The sequence below is a fragment of the Oryza glaberrima genome, chromosome 5, assembly GCF_000147395.1.
Source record: "Oryza glaberrima chromosome 5, OglaRS2, whole genome shotgun sequence".
Taxonomy (NCBI): Eukaryota; Viridiplantae; Streptophyta; class Magnoliopsida; order Poales; family Poaceae; genus Oryza; species Oryza glaberrima.
The window spans coordinates 14,462,986-14,485,311 of record NC_068330.1 but is presented as its reverse complement, the minus strand read 5'-3'; the positions used below and the strand labels follow the sequence as shown (position 1 = coordinate 14,485,311).

Genomic DNA, 22,326 nt, shown 5'->3' with positions numbered 1-22,326 from the left:
TACATTTGTGTGGGTAGGGACTGCACCAGCTCAAGCTTGACAAGCGGTTTACCGAGTTCGTACATGTATTTCACTTCCGTCTTTTCGATTGGTGCGACTCCTAGCAATTGATCCGTAGTTAGACCGGTGTCAGTAATAAATTCTTCTATCGTCATTTCTTCACCGGTCACCAACGGCTCGATCTCCTGGTTTGGTTGCTCTCCAAGCTGAGGGACTGGTTTGGACTTTCCAGAAGATACTTTCTTCAGCGTTCGCTCATAGTCCGATAGCTTAATGGCCTCCTTGGCAGGTGCAGACATACCCCTGAAAAAGTTCCTGACACTCGGGTCTATAGGAATCTTATATTAAAACTCAAATAATCTTATATGCTAAGACTAAAATAGTCATGTATGCTAAGTGTAACTGTCGTATATTAGAACCCTACACAATCTTAGAAACTAAGTCTAATTACAAATCTAATAATCTTATACTAAAACTCAAATAGTGATATATGCTAAGTCTAGGTGACGTATATTATAGGACCCTAGCTAGTCAATAATTATATACTAAGTCTAATTACAAATATAATAATCTTATATTAAAACTCAAATAATCTTATATGCTAAGACTAAAATAGTCATGTATGCTAAGTGTAACTGTCGTATATTAGAACCCTACACAATCTTACATGCTAAGTCTAATTACAAATCTAATAATCTTATACTAAAACTCAAATAGTGATATATGCTAAGTCTAGGTGACGTATATTATAGGACCCTAGCTAGTCAATAATTATATACTAAGTCTAATTACAAATATAATAATCTTATATTAAAACTCCAATAATCTTATACTAAAGCTCAAATAGTCATGTATTCTAAGTTAGCTGTCGTATATTAGAACACTACACAATCTTATATGCTAAGTCTAATTACAAATCTAATAATCTTAATTGCATTACAAATATAACAATCATATATATAATTACGTCACTTGCCTACGCGAATTCCTTCGAGGGCTAGCTCTACCACTCCGGCTTGAGGGACGACTCCGACAACGTCTTTTCTGCAAGATACAAAAAGATGTATTAGGATAAACGCGAAGTAACATATATTGCATTTGACGTTCACGTTTCGTTCACGATATCGTTCACGTTTGCGTTCTCGTTAAGGTCACATTTCATTCACCTACGTTTGTTCGTTCACATTCATTCACCTGCCTATAATTGCATTTCATGTTCACGTTCGTTCGCTCGTTCACGTTATCGTTCACGTTCGTTCGCTCGTTCTCGTTCACGTTCATTCACCTTGTTCTCGTTCACGTTTGTTCGCTCGTTCACGTTATCGTTCACGTTCGTTCGCTCGTTCACGTTATCGTTCACGTTCGCTCGCTCGTTCTCGTTCACGTTCATTCACCTTGTTCTAGTTCACATTCGTTCACTCGTTCACGTTCTCGGTGTGGCGGCAGCGGAGCGGCGGCGGGGCGGCGTGGCGGCGGCGTGGCGCCGAGCGCAGCATCGGCGTGGCGCGGCGGTGGCGTGCGGCGCGCGGCGCGGTGCCGTCGTGGCGCTACGCCCAGTGGCGGCGTTTCGCGGCGGCGGCGTTTCGCGGCGCGCCGCCGGTGGCGCGTGGCGCGGCGGCGGCATGGCGGCAACCGAGAGGGAGAGAGAGAGATCGAGATCGGAGAGAGAGATCGAGGGAGGCGGCGGCGGAGGAGGTGGAGGCGGCGGCGTCGGCGCGGGGATGCCCTAGGCAGTGGCGGCGAAGGAGAAGCCAAGAGAGATCGATCGGACAAAAACTTCTAAGTGTTGGTGGAAAAGACGAGGGCGCGCATCGGGAATATATATACCCCTAGATCTTTAGTTCCGGTTAATGAGAACAACCGGGAGTAAAGATATCTTTAGTCCCGGTTGTTGAGAACAACCGGGAGTAAAGATCTTTACTCCCGGTTGTTCTCAACAACCGGGACTAAAGATCTTTTCCCGTTATTTCCAAATTCTTTTTAAACCCGGTTAGGGTTAAGAACCGGGACTACTGATAAGCGCACTGAATATTATTTTCCATTACATATGTGTTTCTAAAATAGAAGATAATGCATTACAATTATTTAAAGTACAAAGATTAATGACAATTACTTCGAAAAATTATTGTTGTCTGTAATAAATTAAGTGGATAAAACGTAATAAGCAAATATATGATTTAAAATTAATAAAAATTCTAATAATCATATATACTTAGCATATGAATGATATTATTAAATTGGTAAAAACTCTAATTAACATATGTATGTACATACGGCATGATTTAAAATTAATAAAAATTGTAATCATCATATATACTTAGCATAGGAATTATATTAAATTAATTGTTAAAAACTCTAATTAACATATGTAAATGCCACATGCATGATTTAAAATTTTAAAAATTCGAATAGTCATATATAATTAGCATATGAATGATAGTAAATTAAATTGTGGAAAACTCTAATTAACATATGTAAATGCCACATGCATGATTTGAAACTTTTAAAAATTCTCTAGTCAATTATAATTAGCATATGAATGATAGTAAATTAAATGTTAAAAACTCCAATTAACATATGAAATTGCCACCTGCGTGATTTAAAACTTTTAAAAATTGTAAGTATCGCATATAACTAGCATATACATGATTTAAACTTGTTAAAACCTCTAATAATCGTGCGTAATTAACATATGCCATACATCAATTGATTTATATGGATAATCAATACATCCAAAATAGTTTACATCGTGTACACAATAATTACGGCAATACATCGGCGGTGACGGTTGACCGCACGTACTTTCTCCTCACTATTGTTCCCTCCTTGTGATCGCTACGTGAGTAAGGGGTGTCTTCATTTGATAGGAGGATGCTAGGGTCAATCGTCACCGTGAAAGGGGGTTGCCCATCCAACTGATCGTAATCCTCGTCAGTCTTGTCCTCAACTCCGACGATTTTTCTTTTGCCTGGGAGAACCACGTGACGCTTAGGCTCGTCAGGCCCTCTGCCCTTCTTTCCTTTGCTAGACATGTCCTTCACGAAAAAGACTTGCGTTACATCATTGGCAAGGACAAAAGGTTCGTCCGAGTATCCAACCTTGTTAAGGTCAACCGTTGTCATCCCACTGTCATCAATCATTACGCCTCCACTAGCCAACCTAACCCATTGGCACTGGAACAGAGGAACCTTGAGAGGACCATAGTCAAGTTCCCATATGTCCTCGATGGCACCGTAATACGTGCCAGTTGTTCCATCGTGTCCCATGGCATCGACATGAACAGCGCTGTTTTGGTTTGTGCTCTTCATGTCTTGGGCTCTCGTGTAGAATGTGTACCCATTGATCTCATATCCCTGGAATGTCGCGATCGACCCAGACGGTCCCCTCGCCAGGAAGGCAAGTTGTTGGTTGATCGACTTGTTACCCATGAGATGTTGTCGTAGCCACGCGGGGAAATTATCAATGTGATGCCGTGTAATCCATGCATCGGACTTACTGATGTTCCTAGCGCGAACTAGAGCCAAGTGCTCCTCGATGTAAGGAGCTACCAATGAAGATTGTTGCAGAACCATGAAATGGGCTTTACGGAATAAATTGTTGTTTACCGTCATTATTGCTTTCCTTCCGAGAGTTCCCTTTCCCCGTAGTCTCCCTTCATGGCGTGATTCAGGTACCCCGATTGGGCGAAGATCTTCGATAAATTCTACACAAAATTCGATGACCTCCTCTGTTCCATAACCCTTGGCGATGCTTGCCTCTGGACAAGCACGGTTACGATCATACTTCTTCAGAACGCCCATGTACCTCTCGAAAGAAAACATGTTGTGTAGGTACATAGGCCCAAGAATATTGATCTCTTTCACAAGGTGACAAAGCATATGCGTCATTATATTGAAAAATGAAGGTGGAAATATCAACTCAAAACTGACGAGACATTGCACCACATCATTCTGAAGGGCTTCTAATCTATCCGGATCGATGACCTTTTGCGAAATTGCGTTCATGAATGCACATAGCTTTGTTATTGTTGCCCGGACATTGTCTGGAAGGATACCCCTTATTACAACTGGTAGCAATTGTGTCATCAACACGTGACAGTCATGAGACTTTAGGTTTGTGAACTTCTTCTCCTTCGTGCTTATTATTCGCTTGATATTCGTGGAGTATCCAGACAGTACCTTTATACTCTACAAGCATTCAAACATACTTTCCTTCTCTGCCTTGCTAAGAGTGTAGCTGGCTGGACTCAAGTAATGGCTTCCTTTCTCCTTCGGTTCCGGGTGAAGGTCGTCACGTTGTTCCATATGCTTCAGATCATTACGTGCTTCCAGTGTATCTTTCGACTTTCCGTATACACCTAGGAAGCCAAGAAGGTTTACGCAAAGGTTCTTAGTGAGGTGCATCACGTCGATTGCGTGGCGTACGTCCAAGAATTCCCAATAGGGTAACTCCCAAAATATAGAGTTCTTTTTCCACATCGCCGCGTGACCATCTTCGCTCTCTATAGGCTGGCTTCCAGGCCCCTTTCCGAACACTACTTTAAGATCTTTAACCATAGCAAACACTGTTTTCCCGCTGCGATGTTTAGGCTTCGTACGGTGGTCAGCCTTATGTTCGAAGTGCTTGCCTTTCTTCCGTACCGGGTGGTTTGCTGCAAGGAATCGACGATGACCCATGTATACAACCTTCCTACAGTGCTTAAGATACGTACTTTCTGTTTCATCCATACAGTGAGTGCAAGCCTTGTACCCCTTGTTGGACTGTCCGGATAGGTTGCTAAGTGCAGGCCAATCGTTGATGGTTACGAACAGCAGCGCTCGTAGGTTAAACTCCTCCTGTTTGTCCTCGTCCCACACGGGGACACCTTCCTTCTTCCACAACAGTTTAAGATCTTCGACCAGTGGTCTTGGGTACACATCAATGTCGTTACCAGGTTGCTTGGGGCCTTGAATAATAATCGGCATCATTATGTACTTCCTCTTCATGCATAGCCAGGGGGGAGGTTGTAGATACACATCGTAACGGGCCAAGTGCTATGGCCGCTGCTCATCTCTCCAAAGGGATTCATGCCATCCGTACTCAAACCAAACCGTATGTTTCGTGCGTCCTTTCCAAATTCTTTAAATTTTCTGTTGATGTTTCGCCACTGCGAACCATCGGTGGGATGTCTCAGCATCCCGTCTTGTTGACGCTCTTCAGCGTGCCATCGCATCATTCTAGCATTCCCCTTGTTCCTGAACAAATGCCTTAGCCGTAGTATTATAGGGAAATACCACATCACCTTAGCAGGAATTCTCTTCTTTGTTAGCTGCCCGTCAACTTCTCCTGGATCGTCTCGTCTAATCTTGTATCGTAGTACTTTGCAAACAGGGCATGCTTCTAGGTTCTCATACTCCTCACCGCGATATAGGATACAATCATTCGGACATGCGTGAATCTTCTGAACTTCCAGTCCTAGCGGGCAGACTATCTTCTTAGCCTCGTACATTGTCTTGGGCAATTTGTTTCCCTCCGGAAGAATGTTCTTGACGAGTTTCAATAAATCGCCAAATGCCTTGTCACTAATCCCATTTTTTTGCCTTCCATTGCAAGAACTCCAGAGTGGTATCCAACTTTTTGTGCCCCTGCTCGCAACCTGGGTACAACGAAGTTCTGTGGTCCTCTAACATCTTGTCCAATTTATGGGCCCCCTTTTCACTTTCGCAGTCCTCCTTGGCGTCCTGCAACATCTGACCAAGATCATCCGCAACGTCATTACCATCAGCATCCATTTCCTCCTCGCCCGTTTGATTTCCTTCAAATCCAACGTACTGAGCAAAATCCGGAATATTGTCGTCTTCCACTTCATCTTCTTCCATTTCAACACCTTGCTCTCCGTGGGATGTCCAACAATTATAGCTTGGCATGAACCCCTTTGCCTGTTAGCTTCGGCCACTCTCAAAAAATAGTGCACGCCGTCAATAAACTCTTTGGACCGCCGGTCAGCGTACATCCATTGCCGATCCATCTACATGAGTCGAAAAAAAATCGTACACAAATAATTATTCTTACAATAATGACAGTCATACAATAATTATAAGATAATTACAAACTGTTTCAACAGTCATACAATAATGACATATCTTTATTCATACAAAAATCATAAAATATTACACCAAATAATTCTTATTTACTATTTCTAAAGTTTTAAACTAATTTTAATGTGTTTTACTTCTTTTAATTTTCATTTTAGTTTGTTTTCTAGTATTCAAGATTAACTTTCACTATAGTTTTCCTTCTCAACTATTTTATAAAACCTTCTTTAGCAAATCAACTAAATTTCTATATATTCTTTCTTCCCCACACAAATTTTCTCTCTCATCAACTTACAACTAAATTTTGGAGACAAAAAAGTGTGCAAAACATAGCTACAAATGAAATATGACAAAAACAAACTTTGGAGGATGAAGTTGCAAACCTTTTAGGCAGCTCCGATTTGTATATAATCACCAAAATAAATTCACTAGAAATTTTGGCATGACCTCCCCTCTTTTTTTGAAGAAATTTTGAAGCTTGCTCGGGCAGCTGGAGGAGGAAGAAGACATATATATAGGGGTGGGACTTTAGTCCCAGTTGGTAACACCAACCGGGGCTAAAGATCCCCGAGATCAATCGGGACTAAAGTTACGATCTTTTAGCCCCGGTTGGTGTTACCAACCGGGACTAAAGATCCCGGGGGGCCTGACAGGCCCTGACAGCATTTGAACCGGGACTAAAGATCCCCGAGATCAATCGGGACTAAAGTTACGATCTTTTAGTCCCGGTTCAAAAGGGTAACGGGCATATTTAATCTTTAGTCCATATTTAATCTTTAGTCCCGGTCATCTTTAGCCCCGGTTTTTATTGCATCCGGGACTATTGTGGAATTCGGCCGACCGACGAAAGATGGTTTCTCCACCAGTGTCTTTCTCTCCTACCACATAAATGTGGCCAGGGACGGAGCTAGAACGAAATGGAGGGTATCACTTGCTTAATTTACTTTAACTTTAGATCAAGTTTAAACTGATTTAGGTGTCTAAGTTTGTATTGAGGGAGTGCACACATGGTAAAAATAGGTGAGATTCAGCTAAATTTTTTTGACCGGGTTCCTGGGCACCCGTTCACATACTCTACCTTCACCTTCACCCCTGAGTATCGTGATACAACTAATAGCCGCTCGTCCTCGCCGATAAGGGTGGCGCAACTTCAAACATTAGCACGTCCATAAAGCTTTAAAGTTTAGTAGTTTGGATTGTTGCCATGAGGTATATGTTGGGAGCAGAGTGACCTTCTATCTATTTTATCTTGGTCCCTATTCCCAATAACAAAAAATGCACATGGATGACTAAATAAAAGTCCCTAATTTACCACTAGCTTGGAGAATAGGGGATGGTGGCAAGGTGCATATTTGAAGAGATCAGTGGATCCCAGGGGCTGCTAGGCTAAAGGTTATGGGCAAGAAAGAGAAATCAAGATTAAAGTTACAGATGAAATCCTAATAATCAAGCTTTCACCCTGAATATCTGAACATTTTGTTGCCTGGCATTACGAGAAAAATGGTATCTCAGTGCACAGTGCTTATAAATTGACGATAACAGAAATAGAACTAAAAGAGGGAAATTCTTCTAGCAACACTAATAACGGGAGTAGATATTATAGGTCCATGATCTGGATAGCAAACGTGCCCCAGAAAGTTAGAGTGTTCGTTTGGCGCCTCGCACGAGAAAATCTGCCTACTCAAGCTAATAAGTTTCAACGGCAATTAGTGACATCAAAAATTGCACAATAGTTTTCATGTAGTGGTGCGACATGCTCTGCGCAAGATTTGGGGTCTCCCAGGGGGAAGCTCTTTTTTAATTTTTCTGGGCCGGATTGGCTGCTTATGCTTCTAAGCTCCGTACTAGCTAAATCTAGAACTCATATCCTTTAGCTGGTTTGGAGAGCTTGGTATTTACGTAATGATGTTGTCCATTGCAAAGGTGAGAAGGCGTTGGGTATATCTGCAACATTTTTACAAGCTACCATGGCTCATTTGTGCAAGCCATGGGACAAGAACCTGATCAGAAAGGAAAAGTAGTTTTGAGTGCAGTATAGATTAGTTCCCTAAACCTGAAGATAAATAGAACTTTGGGCATTGGTTGCAGCTCATGGGAATTGCCAGAACTTGGTTGGGCTAAGATTAATGTTGATGGTGCTTTTTGTGCAGGCTCAGGCAATGCGGGTATTGGCATAATCATTCGGATAGTTCCGGTTCAGTCTTGTTATCGTCTTGAAAGTACATTCGCCATGGGCGTCGGCGGAAGAATTAGAACGGTTTGCTTGTAAGGAAGGTTTAGCACTGGACGTCGAATGGGTGCATATACACCAGTAGAGCTAGAAACAAATTGCATGTTTGTAGGTAATGCACTAAAGCCGCACCAAGAGAATCAATCCCAATGGTGTTATACTGTCGCCGAGATGCAAAGTACAAAGAAGTTGCTAGTAGAGGTAAAGATTCGTCATGTTAGAAGATGTTGCAATAGGATAGCTCATGACTTAGCACGGCTGGCTAGTAGAACAAAACATTGTGCGGCATGATAGGAGTATGTTCCCACTTACATACAAGGCCTTATACTCAAAGATTGTAATAGCCATGTTTCTTGTGAGTAAAGCACACTCTTTCTAAAAAAAAAAATCGCCACTAGTTCGTAGGGGTGGGCGTAAAATTAATTATGGAAAACCGATCTATCGACTTAACCAAACAGTTTTCCGGCCTTGCATTTTTTTCGTCAATTTTAGTTCGATCTTGGGTGTTTTCGCATGGTTCTCTATTTTGACAAATGACGAAGCCAAACAATTGAGGCCCGCTTAATTTACATTATTAAGTGAATTATTGCTATAGATTTTATGCACGAAACAAATAAATCATTTCAATAACTCGGTGAATAAGTTAAAAACAAACAGGCCCGAATCACATATGTGCACCGAAATGAAAAGGTACACTGGAGGTCCCTCATCTTGTCACCTTACAAAATTGTCCTTAAACAACAAAACTGGATACAACACATCCCCCAACTTACAAAACCAGTGTAAACAAGATCCCTCGCGGTTATGACTGACGTGGCGTCTACGTGGCTCCTTTGACTAGGTCTTTGTCCTATGTGGTATTGACGTGGCACATGTGTAGGGCCCACGTGTTAGTTACACTAGAAAATAATAAAAAGAAAACCACGTCAATGCCACATGGGACAAAAACGTAGTCAAAAGAGCTGCGTAGGTGCCACGTCGGTCAAAACTGGGCTCAATAGTTAATACCGCCGAGGTATCTCGTTTGCACTGGTTTTGTAAGTTGGGGATGTATTGTATGAGGTTTTACTGTTCGAGGACGATTTTGTAATTCGTTGACAAGATGAGGGACCTGCGGTATACTTTTTCCGCACCGAAAAGGTATACGCTACGCTGGATGAGAGAAGCCCAGCCCACAATGAGCAAAGCTAGCATTTGACACCTTCCTGCTCTCCCCGCGCGCTCCCTCTTTCCGGCAGTTTTTGGCGGGAGCCGCGGCCTCTTTCCCGCCATTTCCCTCCGCCCTAACCCTTCCCCCCCCCCCCCCCCCCCCCCCCCCACACCACCGGCCACCGCCCGCAAGCACCGACGCGACGCGGCCTCGGCGGCCTCTCCATCACCGGCGGCCACCGCGCCACAGCAAGGGTGAAATTGTAAAGGAGGTAGGAAATTATCCTTCTGAGATGATTCCCCTTTTCCCCTTTTCTCGATCTCGAGTCCCCAAACTGTTCCCCTTTGCTGTTCATTTCGATCTGAAATTGGGAGCAGATTTTAGTAACCTCTCGCTCCCCAGCGCCGTGCGCGCCGCCGACCCTGCTCCCCCAGCCACCCGCGTTGCCCCCCGCCTCCCGGCGCGCACGACGACGACGGGCGGTTTCCCTTCGGCGAGCCCGCTCCTCCTACCTCCGACGAGCCCCTCCTCCCTCCGGCGGCCACGACGCGAGAGCTGAGCGGCGACGACGCAAGAGCGGAGTGGGCGACGCGGGCGAGCCCCCTTCCTTCTCTCTTCGGCCAGGCTAGCATTTTCTTCCCACCACCCCCACCGTGCCGCCGCCCCGGCCGACCTCCTTCCCTTCGCCTCGCTTTGCCCCCGCCACAATCACCGGCCCACCGCCCGCGGCCGCCGCCACCCACCGCAGGTCCGCCGCCTCCCAGGCCCTCCCTCTAAACCCGATCCCCCCAACTTCCCCCTCCCCAGCGCCACCTTCCCCCACCCCACCCCGAAACCCAACCACTAACCCTAGTTGTCGTGACGCGGTCGGAAAACGCGCGCGACTTCTCTCCCTACCTGGCCATCGCCACCCCGGCGCGGCACTGCCCTTCTGTGTGCTAGTACCTTGATCTGATTGTGTGCTGAATCTTCTCTCTCTCTTTCTCTCTCTGTTCAATGCTCTATCTTTCTCTCTTTCTACTTCTCCTTTTTTTTATTATTCTTCCAGCGAAAATATTTTTAAGTTCTTTCCTAGCAGTTCTGGTTTATTAGATGAAGCACAAAGGATAACGAGTAGCTCTTCAGTACTCCAGTTTGTTTTTTCAATTCCGGTGATGCGTTTTGTCCTACGTTTGCCTTTGAAAGTGTGTAACGAATGGTCATCAGTTGCAGCCTAAAATACGCTGTAATTTCATTTCCTCTATGTTTCACATCGACGTTCTTCAAACCAAGCACCATCTTTATCTCATCGTACTCTTTTTTGTTTTCTGTTTTACCAGTTTTTTTTTTACAGTTCTTGATCTGAAACGGAGACAATGGCGAGAGAGGATGAGAAGGCTGACGCAATGGAGATTGATGGGCAGCATCAGCAAGTGGCCAACACCGCCATACCAGATGGCTTCAATGCTGATTACCTCAGGATCTACTATGGTACATTAGTGCTTCCCTTTTTCTTCTAATCCGCCACTGAAATTTAAGAAACTAGGCACCAGACAGTGTGCTCTTTTCGCTGATTATTTTCTCTTTGTCTTGGATAATCCGCAGAAAGCTGCGATCTTGAAGCAAAATATTTTTCTAGAACACACTGGAGCAAAATATTTTGGCATATATATACACTGTAATAGTGGTTGTAGGTAATCTATATGCTTCCTCCATGGAAAAATGTCGCAACTTCTTGCAACTGCAGTCCAGAATAATAGTTATTGGTCTGTGCAGTTCAAATGGTTTTAACTAAAAGATGCTTAATTTAATATCACAGTTGATCTGCCATATAATGTCCACTTAAACAATTGTGATGGCCAACTGCCAGTGCTAATGGTTTTGTATGTATGCTACAATTGCAGGAAAGCTCTTCCCTCATGTTGATTTCTTCAAGTGGCTTTCATATGGAAATGGTCTGTTGTTGTTGGTTCAGGATCTAGTTGTTTACTAATTGTTTCATATATATAATACGAATTTGTCCTCTTTTAGACGGGAAACATCCAGGATGTGATCAGTTGTATGTTGGACGTCGAGAGTTCTCATTTACACTAGAGAATGACATCTACGTTCGTTTCCAGTCCTTTGATAGCGTGGCTGAAATGGAGAACTCTATCAAGGAAAAGTGCCCTTTCAAGATTGATATTGGACCTGTATATAGTGTAGATGTATGTTGTGTAATCACTTAACTTGGACATTATTTTTTTTATGTGAGTTTGATTTTCCGCATTAAGCTCTGTTTTTTCAATATCTTGATGAAAACTGTTTATTTTGTAGCCTGCAAAGCGGCATGCCTATGCTCAATCAGGCAACAACGTCTTTGTGCCAGTGGAGAGAGAACTTATTTTCGATATAGTAAGAAACCTGCAAAATTTCTCCTGTGGATTTTATTTGTATTTTTCATCAAGCATCTGTTCCAAGCTGTGAGGCATTTCAACATCACAGGATATATCAGATTACGATGATGTTCGCTATTGCTGCTCTGGAGCTGATGTCTGCATGGAGTGCTGGCCTTTAATGACCATTGCTATCAAAATCTTGGATGCTTCACTTAGAGGCATGTTGTTTTGCAATGCAATTAATTAAACACACATGCAAACACTCGCTTTTATTTCAGTTTAATTGACTTGAATTGCAGATCTTTAGTCAACTATTTTCTTGGTTAGTTTGACTTGTAACAATTGAAAGTATGTGTTTACAGATGATTTTGGTTTCAATCACATATTGTGGGTATATAGTGGTCGTCGTGGTGTCCATTGCTGGGTTTGTGATAGTAGAGCAAGAAAGTATGCATGATGTTTTTCCCTTTTTCATTTCTCCATTTAGTTTGGTGATCCTAAAATGCTCTGGTACTTTCCTGTTAGGCTCAACAACGAACAAAGGGCTGCAATTGCTGATTATTTTCGCGTCTACAAGGTGGTATTCCTTTATTCATGATCCTAGATGTCGTTTTGTTGCTGAAATCTTCCTGTATGGATCTTTTGCAGGGTGGTGAAAATACGATGAAGAAAGTTTCATTGACTGGAGCTGTTCTCCATCCTTTCCTTGTGTATGTCTGAATGATCTCAGTTCCTTGTTTTTCAATCATAAGTTGAAATTGTATATGTTTTATTAGTACAAATTGAAATATAGCCAAATAGGCTGTAATGAAACTCTATTTTCCTACAGACGGTCATACATTGATGTTCTGAAAGGCTTCTTTGAAGATAAGCTACTACTTAGCCAACAACTATTTGCATCTGAGGAGAGATATCAGAAAATACTTGATCTTATCCCTGATGAAAGTAAGAATGCAAACCTTAACTAGAACAATATATTTTAGTATCATCACTGCTATCAAACAATTTCTCATTTGTCAAGTCTTGAATGTCTTCAATCATTGTAAAGTGTGTCATTTCTAGATGTTGCTAGTGAGCTCCATGACAAGTGGCAAGGAAACAGACGATCTTCTATTTCAAAGGAAGATGTAAATGCTACCAGGTGGGAGCAACTAAAGTCAACCTTGCAGTCAGGAAAACACAAGGTCCATGCATAATCTCTCGTAATCCTACTTAATTTTATTTGCACATTTACTGGTGTATCAGTTTTAATCATATCGAGTATTGTATTCTCGAGGTTTCATCACAATGTTACATGTGGGATTGGTTGCTAATTTTCATTCTATTTTGTTGAATGCACAATGATGTTTTTTTTTTCATGTTTCTTCCACAGGGGCTTCGAAGATGTATAGAAGAGATTGTCTTCTCATACACATATCCTAGACTTGATATGGAGGTAAAAGCAAAACGATCAACAGCACATGTTTGCAGCAAGTCATAAATTCATGTTCTGATTCCTATTCGACATTCTGGTGCATATCAGGTTTCTAAGCACATGAATCATTTGCTGAAAGCACCCTTTTGCATACACCCGAAGACAGGTTAGACCCAAGTATATTTCCTATTTTTTCATCTAATGAATGAAGATACTTGTTTGCACTAGAAACTGTTTTTGTTGGCTGTCCGTGTGTATACACTTGGTGTATCCGTTGGAAATCTCTAATGCAAATGTTCCTTGAGTGACACATTTTTCACATTTATATGCATTCATTTCATGCTTACACTTATACGTAAAATATGTTCTGCCTAATGAGTTCTAAGTTCTAACAATTGTTTTGAAATCTTTCCCTAGGCCGTGTTTGTGTTCCAATCGATCCAAATAACTGTGATGATTTTGATCCTACGACAGTTCCAACTCTGTCACAGGTGTGTCCTTAGAGCCAAGCATTAAAAAAAACAATATTCTGAGATCTAATTTACCTTTGGAAGCATCATTATGCTAAACTGACTTGTTAAAACTGTTGAACTTAACCAGCTTTTGGGTGAGCTCAATGCAGCTGGTCTTCGTACTGATTCTGAAAACGGCAAGTGATAAATTCTTCACTTTTAGGAATCCTGTGTTTAACTATTTCATCCTAAAACTTTCAATGATCTTTTGATAATCCTTTAATGGACTACAGATTGGGAAAGAACATCTCTTGAAAATTCTATCAGGTTTTTCAGGGCATCGTTTCTGCAACCATTGCTGAAAGCCTGCAAGGTATGCAGTATTTCCTTCTACATTTCTATGGCAGGAAACTGGATATGCTTGTTTAGTTCCCAGTCAATCTCTTCCATATCTTAAACTGAATGGATCGGGCGCTATACTCGTATCTACTCTCGCTACAGCGCTTTGCTTGCAAGAAATTGTCTGTGTTCTTCTGGTTCCATAGTTTTCCAGGGTCAAGTCTCAGTTTCTGCCTTGTAATGTTGCAGGAGGAATTAGAAAGCTCATACAATGCCAAGCTCCAGCAGTCCAAGAATACCTTGACTTGGTAAAATTCACTCAACTTCCAGCTGATCTTACCAACTTAGTGCCCCATGAAAAGCTTCTTCTCCATGAGACGAACCACTGAACCCGGCATTGGCTGTGTTAACTGGTTAATCACAACGCTCTATGAATGAGGAGCAAAATACTCTCCGATGCTGCTGTCATGTTAGCTTTGCTCCAAGGAAGTTGCAATTGTAGAATATCCAGTGACCGTCTTAGAGGCAGCTTGGTGCTGGCTTGAACCTTTTGATCTTTCATGTTGCTGACTTGATGTTATTAGGATAAATTCCTTTAATTGTTGTGAAATGAATTTTATAGGATTCCTATAAGTCGCTGAAAAGAATGATTGTTAAATGCTTCATACCAAGCTAGTAGCCGCTATAAGATCTAGACTAGAATTAGTAAAATTAACCATCAAGATTGCTTAGAGCAATGCTCGGTTTGTGGTTGATGACTGTTGAGAATTTCTGTAAGATGCTGTAAAAATAAAAGTTTCATCGTAGTTTATTTTACATATAGAATTTAATATGGCATTCAATTACCATATTCTCCGCTAATAATATGTTGCTATGTTTTTGTCAAACTGAAATAAGTTCTAACCTTAAAAAAACAAAGTTAAAACATCTCATGGCCTGTTTGGCGGCTTGTCAAAGCGCCGCCTAGCAGCTGGACGCTAGTTCTATGGACACAGTTATTAAAAAAGTAGGTATAATTAAATGATGAAAAGGTGTGATTGGTTGAAAATTGGAGGTAGGTGGGGAAATTGAATGGTGGAGATTTGTGATTGGTTGAAAATGAAATGTTGGTAGAGAAGTTATATTTTAGGATAAATTCTAAAGGCTAAGTGTTATATTTTTGGGACGGATGGAGTAAACAACTGCTGGCTGTCAATAAGCGCTGAATGTTGCAGCCAAACAGACCCTTATAATATAAAATGGAAGGATTATTTACAGAGTGGTTGGGTGTGTTACTGTCCAAACTAATTTTTTTCATGTGATGCTAATTTATACAATTATACTACACTGTTAAACAGCCCCGTCTGTCTGATCCGTTCCGTCATGGATGGAATCATGTGACCAGGATATGATGTACGACGGCAGAATAGTTATCTATTTTTTTTAAGACAAACGATAATAAGATCGGTAAGAAGAAACAAAAAGGTAATTGAAAAACGACCATAGTAGGCCAAAAGGAGCTAACCAGAGTATCTTGGAGGAATCCATTTGTGCATGCAATTAGTTGCTGCTCTGTGTTTGCCTGGGAGTTTCTCTCTCTTTTTTGAACAGCACATTATTTTTCCAATCACAAAATGCAGAAGATAGGCGGGGTGGGGCTAATTGGTGAACGCGTCAGGGCAGCCTAGTAGCCCATTAGCCTCGCTTCTCTTACTCGAAATCTCATCCTACTTTCTTTTCACCTTATCAATATCTTCATGATATGTTGACCGCTGACAAACGGTTCTTTGGCTTTGGCAATGGGAGGAAGAGCAGGACGTGTTAGTGACAGTGGTGAGGATGGCCTCTCTCCGTCGAACTCCCTCCGGCGTCAAATCCAAGTCAGCTTCGATTCCTTTCCTCCTCCGCTGCCATTGTCCGACCATGCCGCTACTTGGCCTTGTCGACGCCAAAAGGTGTTAATGGCCGGGAAGTCCAACCTGTTCCTCTTCCCCTCACTTGCTCCCACCACCAACACCGACACACCGCCAGCTGTCGACCTCATGGTTTCACCCACTGCCAGTCCACCGCCTCACCACTTGCCCTTGTTCTCCTCCAACCACCGGATCGCCGCCTCCTATACCATCCCTCTAAGCCTGATCCTCACTTCCCCATCCCAGCATCACCCTTCTCCCAAACCTACCCCTGAACCCTAACCTGAGCATTTATCATAACGTTGTCAGGACATGTTCGCGAGATGCCCATATCGCATACGTCCGTAGCTTAGTCCGTAGCTTAGGCTTTCTGAGATAGGTGCACCACATATATGTAGAGCTAGTCACTTGTGTAGGCTTGTAGTTATATACTAGCTCGTTGCTGGTCGTTGTCTGAGTGTGTCCCTAACTCACTAATAACATATTTCTTTATCAAACGAACTGAAAGACCTAGTATTATATTGTGATTCCATTTTACAGTGCCCTTAGAGCAGATACAATAGTGGGCTATAAGCCAGCTGCAAATATATTTTAAGAAGATAAATGATGAGAGAGAAGGGCAGCGGACTACAGATTTGTAGCTAGCTATAGCACGGACTCTAAGACACAATGTGTGTATGACTGATGGGACCAGATATTAATAGTGTAGTATGTAACTATTGTATGAATGAGTTATTAGATTGGCTATAGATAAATTGGAGCTAGTAGTTGGCTATACTATTAAACTTGCTCTTACATCGGTAGGCCTTCAGCTTATGACATATAGCCAAATTTGAATTTTATAATTAATCTAGAAACTTTTCATCTATCCCTTTCTATTTTCTAGCCTTGATTTTTGGGTGTTACGAGTAAGAGTGTAAGTGTATGGAAATCTTTGCCCTCGGATGATTTTTGTTGCTTCGTTAATTTTTATCAACTTATAATCAATAGGAGCTACGTGAGGTAATTGTATTGGTTTTGTTAAAAAAATATTAGCATCCTGGTAGCTACACTGGAACATAATTATAATGTTGCCCATATTTCCAACACGCTAACACAAAAGTACTGAGTGGTAACAATTATACAAGATCGTGTGTACTAATCGATAGATTGTGGCTCATTTAACGAGCCAGATGGGGGATAACTTCAGAACTCACTAGTCATGAAGAATAGTCACATAACCGGGTCTATCTACAAAGCGCGGTTTCTTTGATCGATCGACATAAACTGCATAAAAAGCTTGGGCTTCGAGAAAGTGTGAACTCTTTGATTGACTAATCGTGCAAAACAGAGTTTGGGCATATGATATATTGGCAATCCGTTGTTAGCCAAATAGCACTTACTAATGTTAGGATATACATAGGCTACAATAGTATAAATCAAAATTTTTTTACCGTGTAAACCAGGAACCAAGCAAGTATAAAATCATGAATCGTTACCACTCGACACGTTGTGCAGTGGAAGTAGGTGCTAATAAGCCGAAGGAACATTGGCGACGTAGCGTGCGTCAATGTTGAGGAAGTAGTCGATCGCAGCAGCCCGACCTTCTGCTCCTCGTTCGTTCGCCTCACTGTGCTACCACGCCGATTAGCACCGCAAACCAGCGGCGCCTCTACAGGTATCCACACGTCTATGGATGGAACGCCACGCGAGGACGTGCTAGCGCCCGCGTGTGGCTAGGGTTTGGCTCGAGAGAAGAGTGACGGCTAGGGTTTCTCACAGAACACCAGTCACATCACCTCAAGAATATATAGAATCCATAACTGGGCCTTCGAGGCCCATAAGAGTCCTACTCAGATCCCTATCCGAATTGAGCACATATTGAATCTTTATCCAATCCCCTTATTCCGACCCGTTAAGTGTGCGACCCCATAAGTTCATGTACACTCGGCTGCAACCCGAAAACTCCTTTTCGGTCCACATGTCAACAGTGGCTACTAGCAGAATATATTGACCCATCAGACATACATAAAGATCATATCGGCTGAACCTCTAGTGTACACTTGTATGAACCCTTTTGCCTCATGATGTCGATTAGGCTTAAGGCTAGATATGTGCCATCCTTTAATAGCTCAATCATTCACTCGATCTTGTGATAGATTATTTAACCTGTGATTGACTCCTCAATAATTGTTGGCATGATCATATATTTCCATAATCTATAACATCGAGGGACCCATGATATCTTTTCATAGAAGAGGCAAATCCCATCATGATTATTCATATCCCACTACATGTTTCATAGCATACCAAAAGATTACTTTTATAACTACTCAATCACAGAGTAGCATTTGGCAGCCCCTAAGTAAGCTACTACATATGTTGGGAATCATGATAATCTTAGGACTAAAGGATTCTACACCAACACTAAATGAGATCACCGATGGCACGTCATATATAACTTTTACAGTGTCTCATGTTGGGTCTATCCAACAACATGTTCCCTAACATGTGTCCACATTATTAATTTGGTATCTCCATACCATGATTCATGATACATGATCGTCAATCAATACACGTGCTGATCATTAAACCATATTTGTTCCATATATGATATTTGATCAGGGATCCTTTAGAAATAGCAACATACAACATAAAGAGTCTTATGAACAAATAATATATTCATTAACCAATAATGAGTTATATATTTCAAGGAACAATGTATGATAAATATGTAAACATATTATATGATACAATCATCTCTATAATTGCCTTTAGGACATATCACCAACAACTGCCTCCTCAGCCGATACACCCTGAAGACATCGTTCCACCTGCTTGCAAAATGCCGATACACGAGAAGAGTGTGGTCCCTCTTATTTGCATAGACCACACATGAATAATGTGGAGCGCAACTAACACGGTGCACGAGTGATGGTTTCTTAGTGGCATCTACATAAGGGTTGCCAAAAAAGAGTATGTACGCTTATCCTGTTGACTATAAGAAAATTTTGGAAGGAGAAAAACCAGAGAGTTTTTCTTTTTTTAAGGGAAACAAGCACAAGAGTGTACAATTTTCATTAAATATAGCGGGAGAAAAATACAGCCCTTAAGGGCAAGAAAAGGTAAAAGCTAAAGGAAGAAAATCTATACACTATACAAGGTGTGGTATAAACCCACGCAGGTATTTTGCCCCCACCAGAAACCAAAGAGTTTTTCAGCCCAAAGAAATACCGGCACTGTTTTCGCTCACGAAAATCAAGGAGATAAAGACTTGGACTCTAGCAAGGGCAAAACGTCTAAGTTCGTTCCTTATGAGAGCTACTATACGTACGATATTCCACGTACGAAGCTCATACGAAGTAACGTTTTTAACGGAAACCAGTCATGTTGTCCAGCCGTTTCCTAGCGATGCAACGAGTAACGTTCGCCACCATCAGCAATCGTACGAGAGTTGTACATAACAGTCGTATGCACAGTATTTTCGCACTACTAGAAAAAGCATTTTTCTCAACGTGAGGGCTTTATTTTTACAGGCGGACATAACCCTTAGAGCCAAATGACCGTCTACAAAAATATAAATCGGGGTGAAATTTGATGCCCGCTTGCGAAAATTGCGAAAATAGATTTTCGCAGGCGGACCACTTAAGCGGCGCCTGCGAAAATCGCAGGCATCATCGCAGGCGCCGCTTAAGTGGTCCACCTGCGAAAATAGACTTGAATATAAATAGACTTGCGGGCCCGAATTTTTTTCTAAGTCCTCACACCTCTCAGCCCTCCCCTCGCTCCACACCTCTCCTCCCTTCCTCACCGGCCTCTCCCCTCCCCTCCCCTCTCCTCCTCTCCCCTCCCCTCACTTCTACTCTCCCCGGCGGCGACGACGGGCGGTGACGGCGGAGGGCGGCAGCGGCGAGGAGGCGCGGCCGAGGAGGGCAGCGCGGCTGAAGTCCGGGTGGCGGCGGCAGTGGCTCCCCTCCCCCCTCCCTCCCAGATCTGGTCGGAGGAGGGAGGGGGGAGGCCGGCGGCGGCGGCAACGGCGTGGAGCGGCGACGGCGGCTCCCCTCCCCCTCCCTCTCAGATATGGCCGGAGGAGGGAGGGGGAGGCCGGCGGGGGCGACGGCGGCGGCTTCCCTCCCCCTCCCTCCCAGATCTGGCCGGAGGAGGGAGGGGGGAGGCCGACGGGGGCGACAGCGGCGACGATGGCGCGGGGCGGCCGGCAGCGTCTCCCCTCCCTCCCTTCCTCGTAGATCTGGCCGGAGGAGGGAGGGGGGAGGCCGGCGAGGGTGGCGGCGGCGACGAAGGTGCGGGGCAGCGGTGATGACGACGCACGAGGCGACGCCGGCATGGAGCGGCGGCGGTGGCGACGATGACGGTGGCGGCGGCTCCCCTCCCCTCTCAGATCCGGCCGGGGGATGAGGGCGGCGGCAGCGAGGCGTGTGGCGGCGGCGAACCGCGTGTGGCGATTTTTTTTTTTCGTTTTTTTGCATTTTTGCAGGTGGGCTGTTGCCCCGACTGCGAAAATCGATTTTCGCAGTCGTTGTGATGTAGGCTGACCTCTCTCCCGCCTGCGAAGATTAGTTTTGGCCGCCTGCGAAAATTAGTTTTCTAGTAGTGTCGGTTCCTTATGCGCTCTTTCTCTTAATTCAATAAAATTGATACTATCCTACGACGGTTCGTTTTAGGGGAAAAATAAGGATTGATTTACAGGACTAGTGACTAGTACACCCCATCCGATCCGTAGTAGCTGTACACTGTACACTGTACAGATCCCATGTGAAGAAAAATCAGGCCGATGATCCCCTGATCCCATCTGGACGTACACGCACGAACGTCGGCATGCACCCGGTTGGTTGGTAGCTCCTCGGCGAAATCATCAAACGAATGAATGCGCGCTTGAGTCAGTGCGCATATGCACTGGAGTTGGGACACGTGGCCGGGGCCTGCAGGCTCGTCTCGTCACAGCAAATGCTGCTAGCTATACTCCCTCCATCCCACAAGGTAGCATGGGTCTAATCCTATCAAGATAGAGGTAGTAGTGATACTCTTTATGCTAAAATAAATAAATATAAAATTAATTATGGTGTATGCTCAGATTAATTATACAGTACAAGACGATGTATGCTTATATTGTGAAACTGAGAAAGTACTAGTATTTAATTTAAAGTTGATTTATTTTGAAACAAATACGTACTTACGTGGTGACGACCGGTTGGACCGGGACCGGATTCAAAGCGATGCAGCCAAAGCAGTAGTTCCATGATTTTGCTCTCCGTTATTGCTTGCAGAGTGGAGCAGCGAACCAGTGGGGTTTGGTTTGGTTTCCAGTGGTTGCTTCCGCTACCTCTTTGCGCCTACTTTCGGGCGCATTGAACAACTGCCATGTCTTCGAGCGGGTACAAGGCTATAAGCCAGTTATAAACATATTTTAAAGAAATAAAGCTAGGAAGAGAGAGAAAAATAACAGGCTACAGTTCTATAGCTAGCTGTAGCACGGGCTCCAAGACGTAATGTGCGTATGATAGGTGGGACCATATATTAATAGTATAGTAAACAACTATTGTATTAATTGACTATTACATTGGCTATAGATGATTTGAAGCTAGTAGTATGCTACCCTATTAAACTTGCTCTTCTCAAGCTACTTCAAGCTTTTTATTTCTGGTGAGCGGTGACCATTCCTAGTTTCCTACCCCTCATGTTTTTCTTTCTTTATTTTTACAGCGGTTAAAAATCATCAGTGCGAGCGACATGGAATGGAGGTAAAATGTTGTGACAATTTGTTAGGGAAAAACATAAAATGTAACTTTGTTCAGGTGATTGGTAAGCCGTAAAAAAATATAAACGAAGCAACTAAAAATAATTTACGAATATAATTTACGAATGAACCTCCATAGCTGTATTCCCATCTATTTAGAAGGCAATGATATATAAAATATAAATTACTCCTTTCCAATCCTAAATTAAATATTTTAATTTTTAACCATCCATTTTTATAAACTCATATAGTTTAATGTCATAAGATAACTTAGGATAAACGTGGAATAAAAGTCACGCTTTTCAATCTATTAAACAATGTGTTTTTTTAAAAGTTTTCTTTACGAAAGTTGTTTTAAAAAAAATCATATTAATCTATTTTTCAAAAAAATAATTAATACTTAATTAATCATACATTGTTACTCTGTTTTACATGCCAGAGGGATGAGTTCTCAATTCAACTGAACGAACACAACCGTAATATGATTAAAAAAAACCCCTTAAATCAACTCTAAAATTAAAATTAAGTTTTGAAATTTAAATTTTGGTTGGGTTGGCTGGTAAACCACAAACAAACGTTGGAGCTGACCTTCAAGCCTTCTAGAAGACAAAAGGGAATCAGAGCTAAACATAACCAAAGGGATCACGAGCTTCTCTTCCTCTCTCTCTCTCTCTCTTTGTTTTT

General features: G+C 42.7%; 1 protein-coding gene across 2 annotated transcripts; it reads left to right on the top strand.

Annotated features, from left to right (window-relative positions):
* Positions 1–9,621: 9,621 nt before the first annotated feature.
* Positions 9,622–14,847, top strand: LOC127772748 (uncharacterized). Of its 2 annotated transcripts, none has more exons than XM_052298712.1 (17): positions 9,622–9,725; positions 10,788–10,924; positions 11,338–11,388; positions 11,465–11,640; positions 11,750–11,827; positions 11,918–12,029; positions 12,174–12,258; positions 12,337–12,388; positions 12,460–12,521; positions 12,641–12,756; positions 12,874–12,995; positions 13,184–13,246; positions 13,334–13,391; positions 13,643–13,716; positions 13,826–13,874; positions 13,971–14,050; positions 14,266–14,847. In XM_052298712.1, the coding sequence occupies exons 2-17, from the start codon at positions 10,810–10,812 to the stop codon at positions 14,326–14,328; spliced, it is 1,356 nt and encodes a 451-aa protein (XP_052154672.1). In that variant the 5' UTR covers positions 9,622–9,725; positions 10,788–10,809; the 3' UTR covers positions 14,329–14,847. The 2 variants fall into 2 exon arrangements, with proteins under 2 accessions (XP_052154672.1, XP_052154671.1); XM_052298711.1 differs by having other exon boundaries at positions 9,623–9,725; positions 10,774–10,924.
* Positions 14,848–22,326: the final 7,479 nt, after the last annotated feature.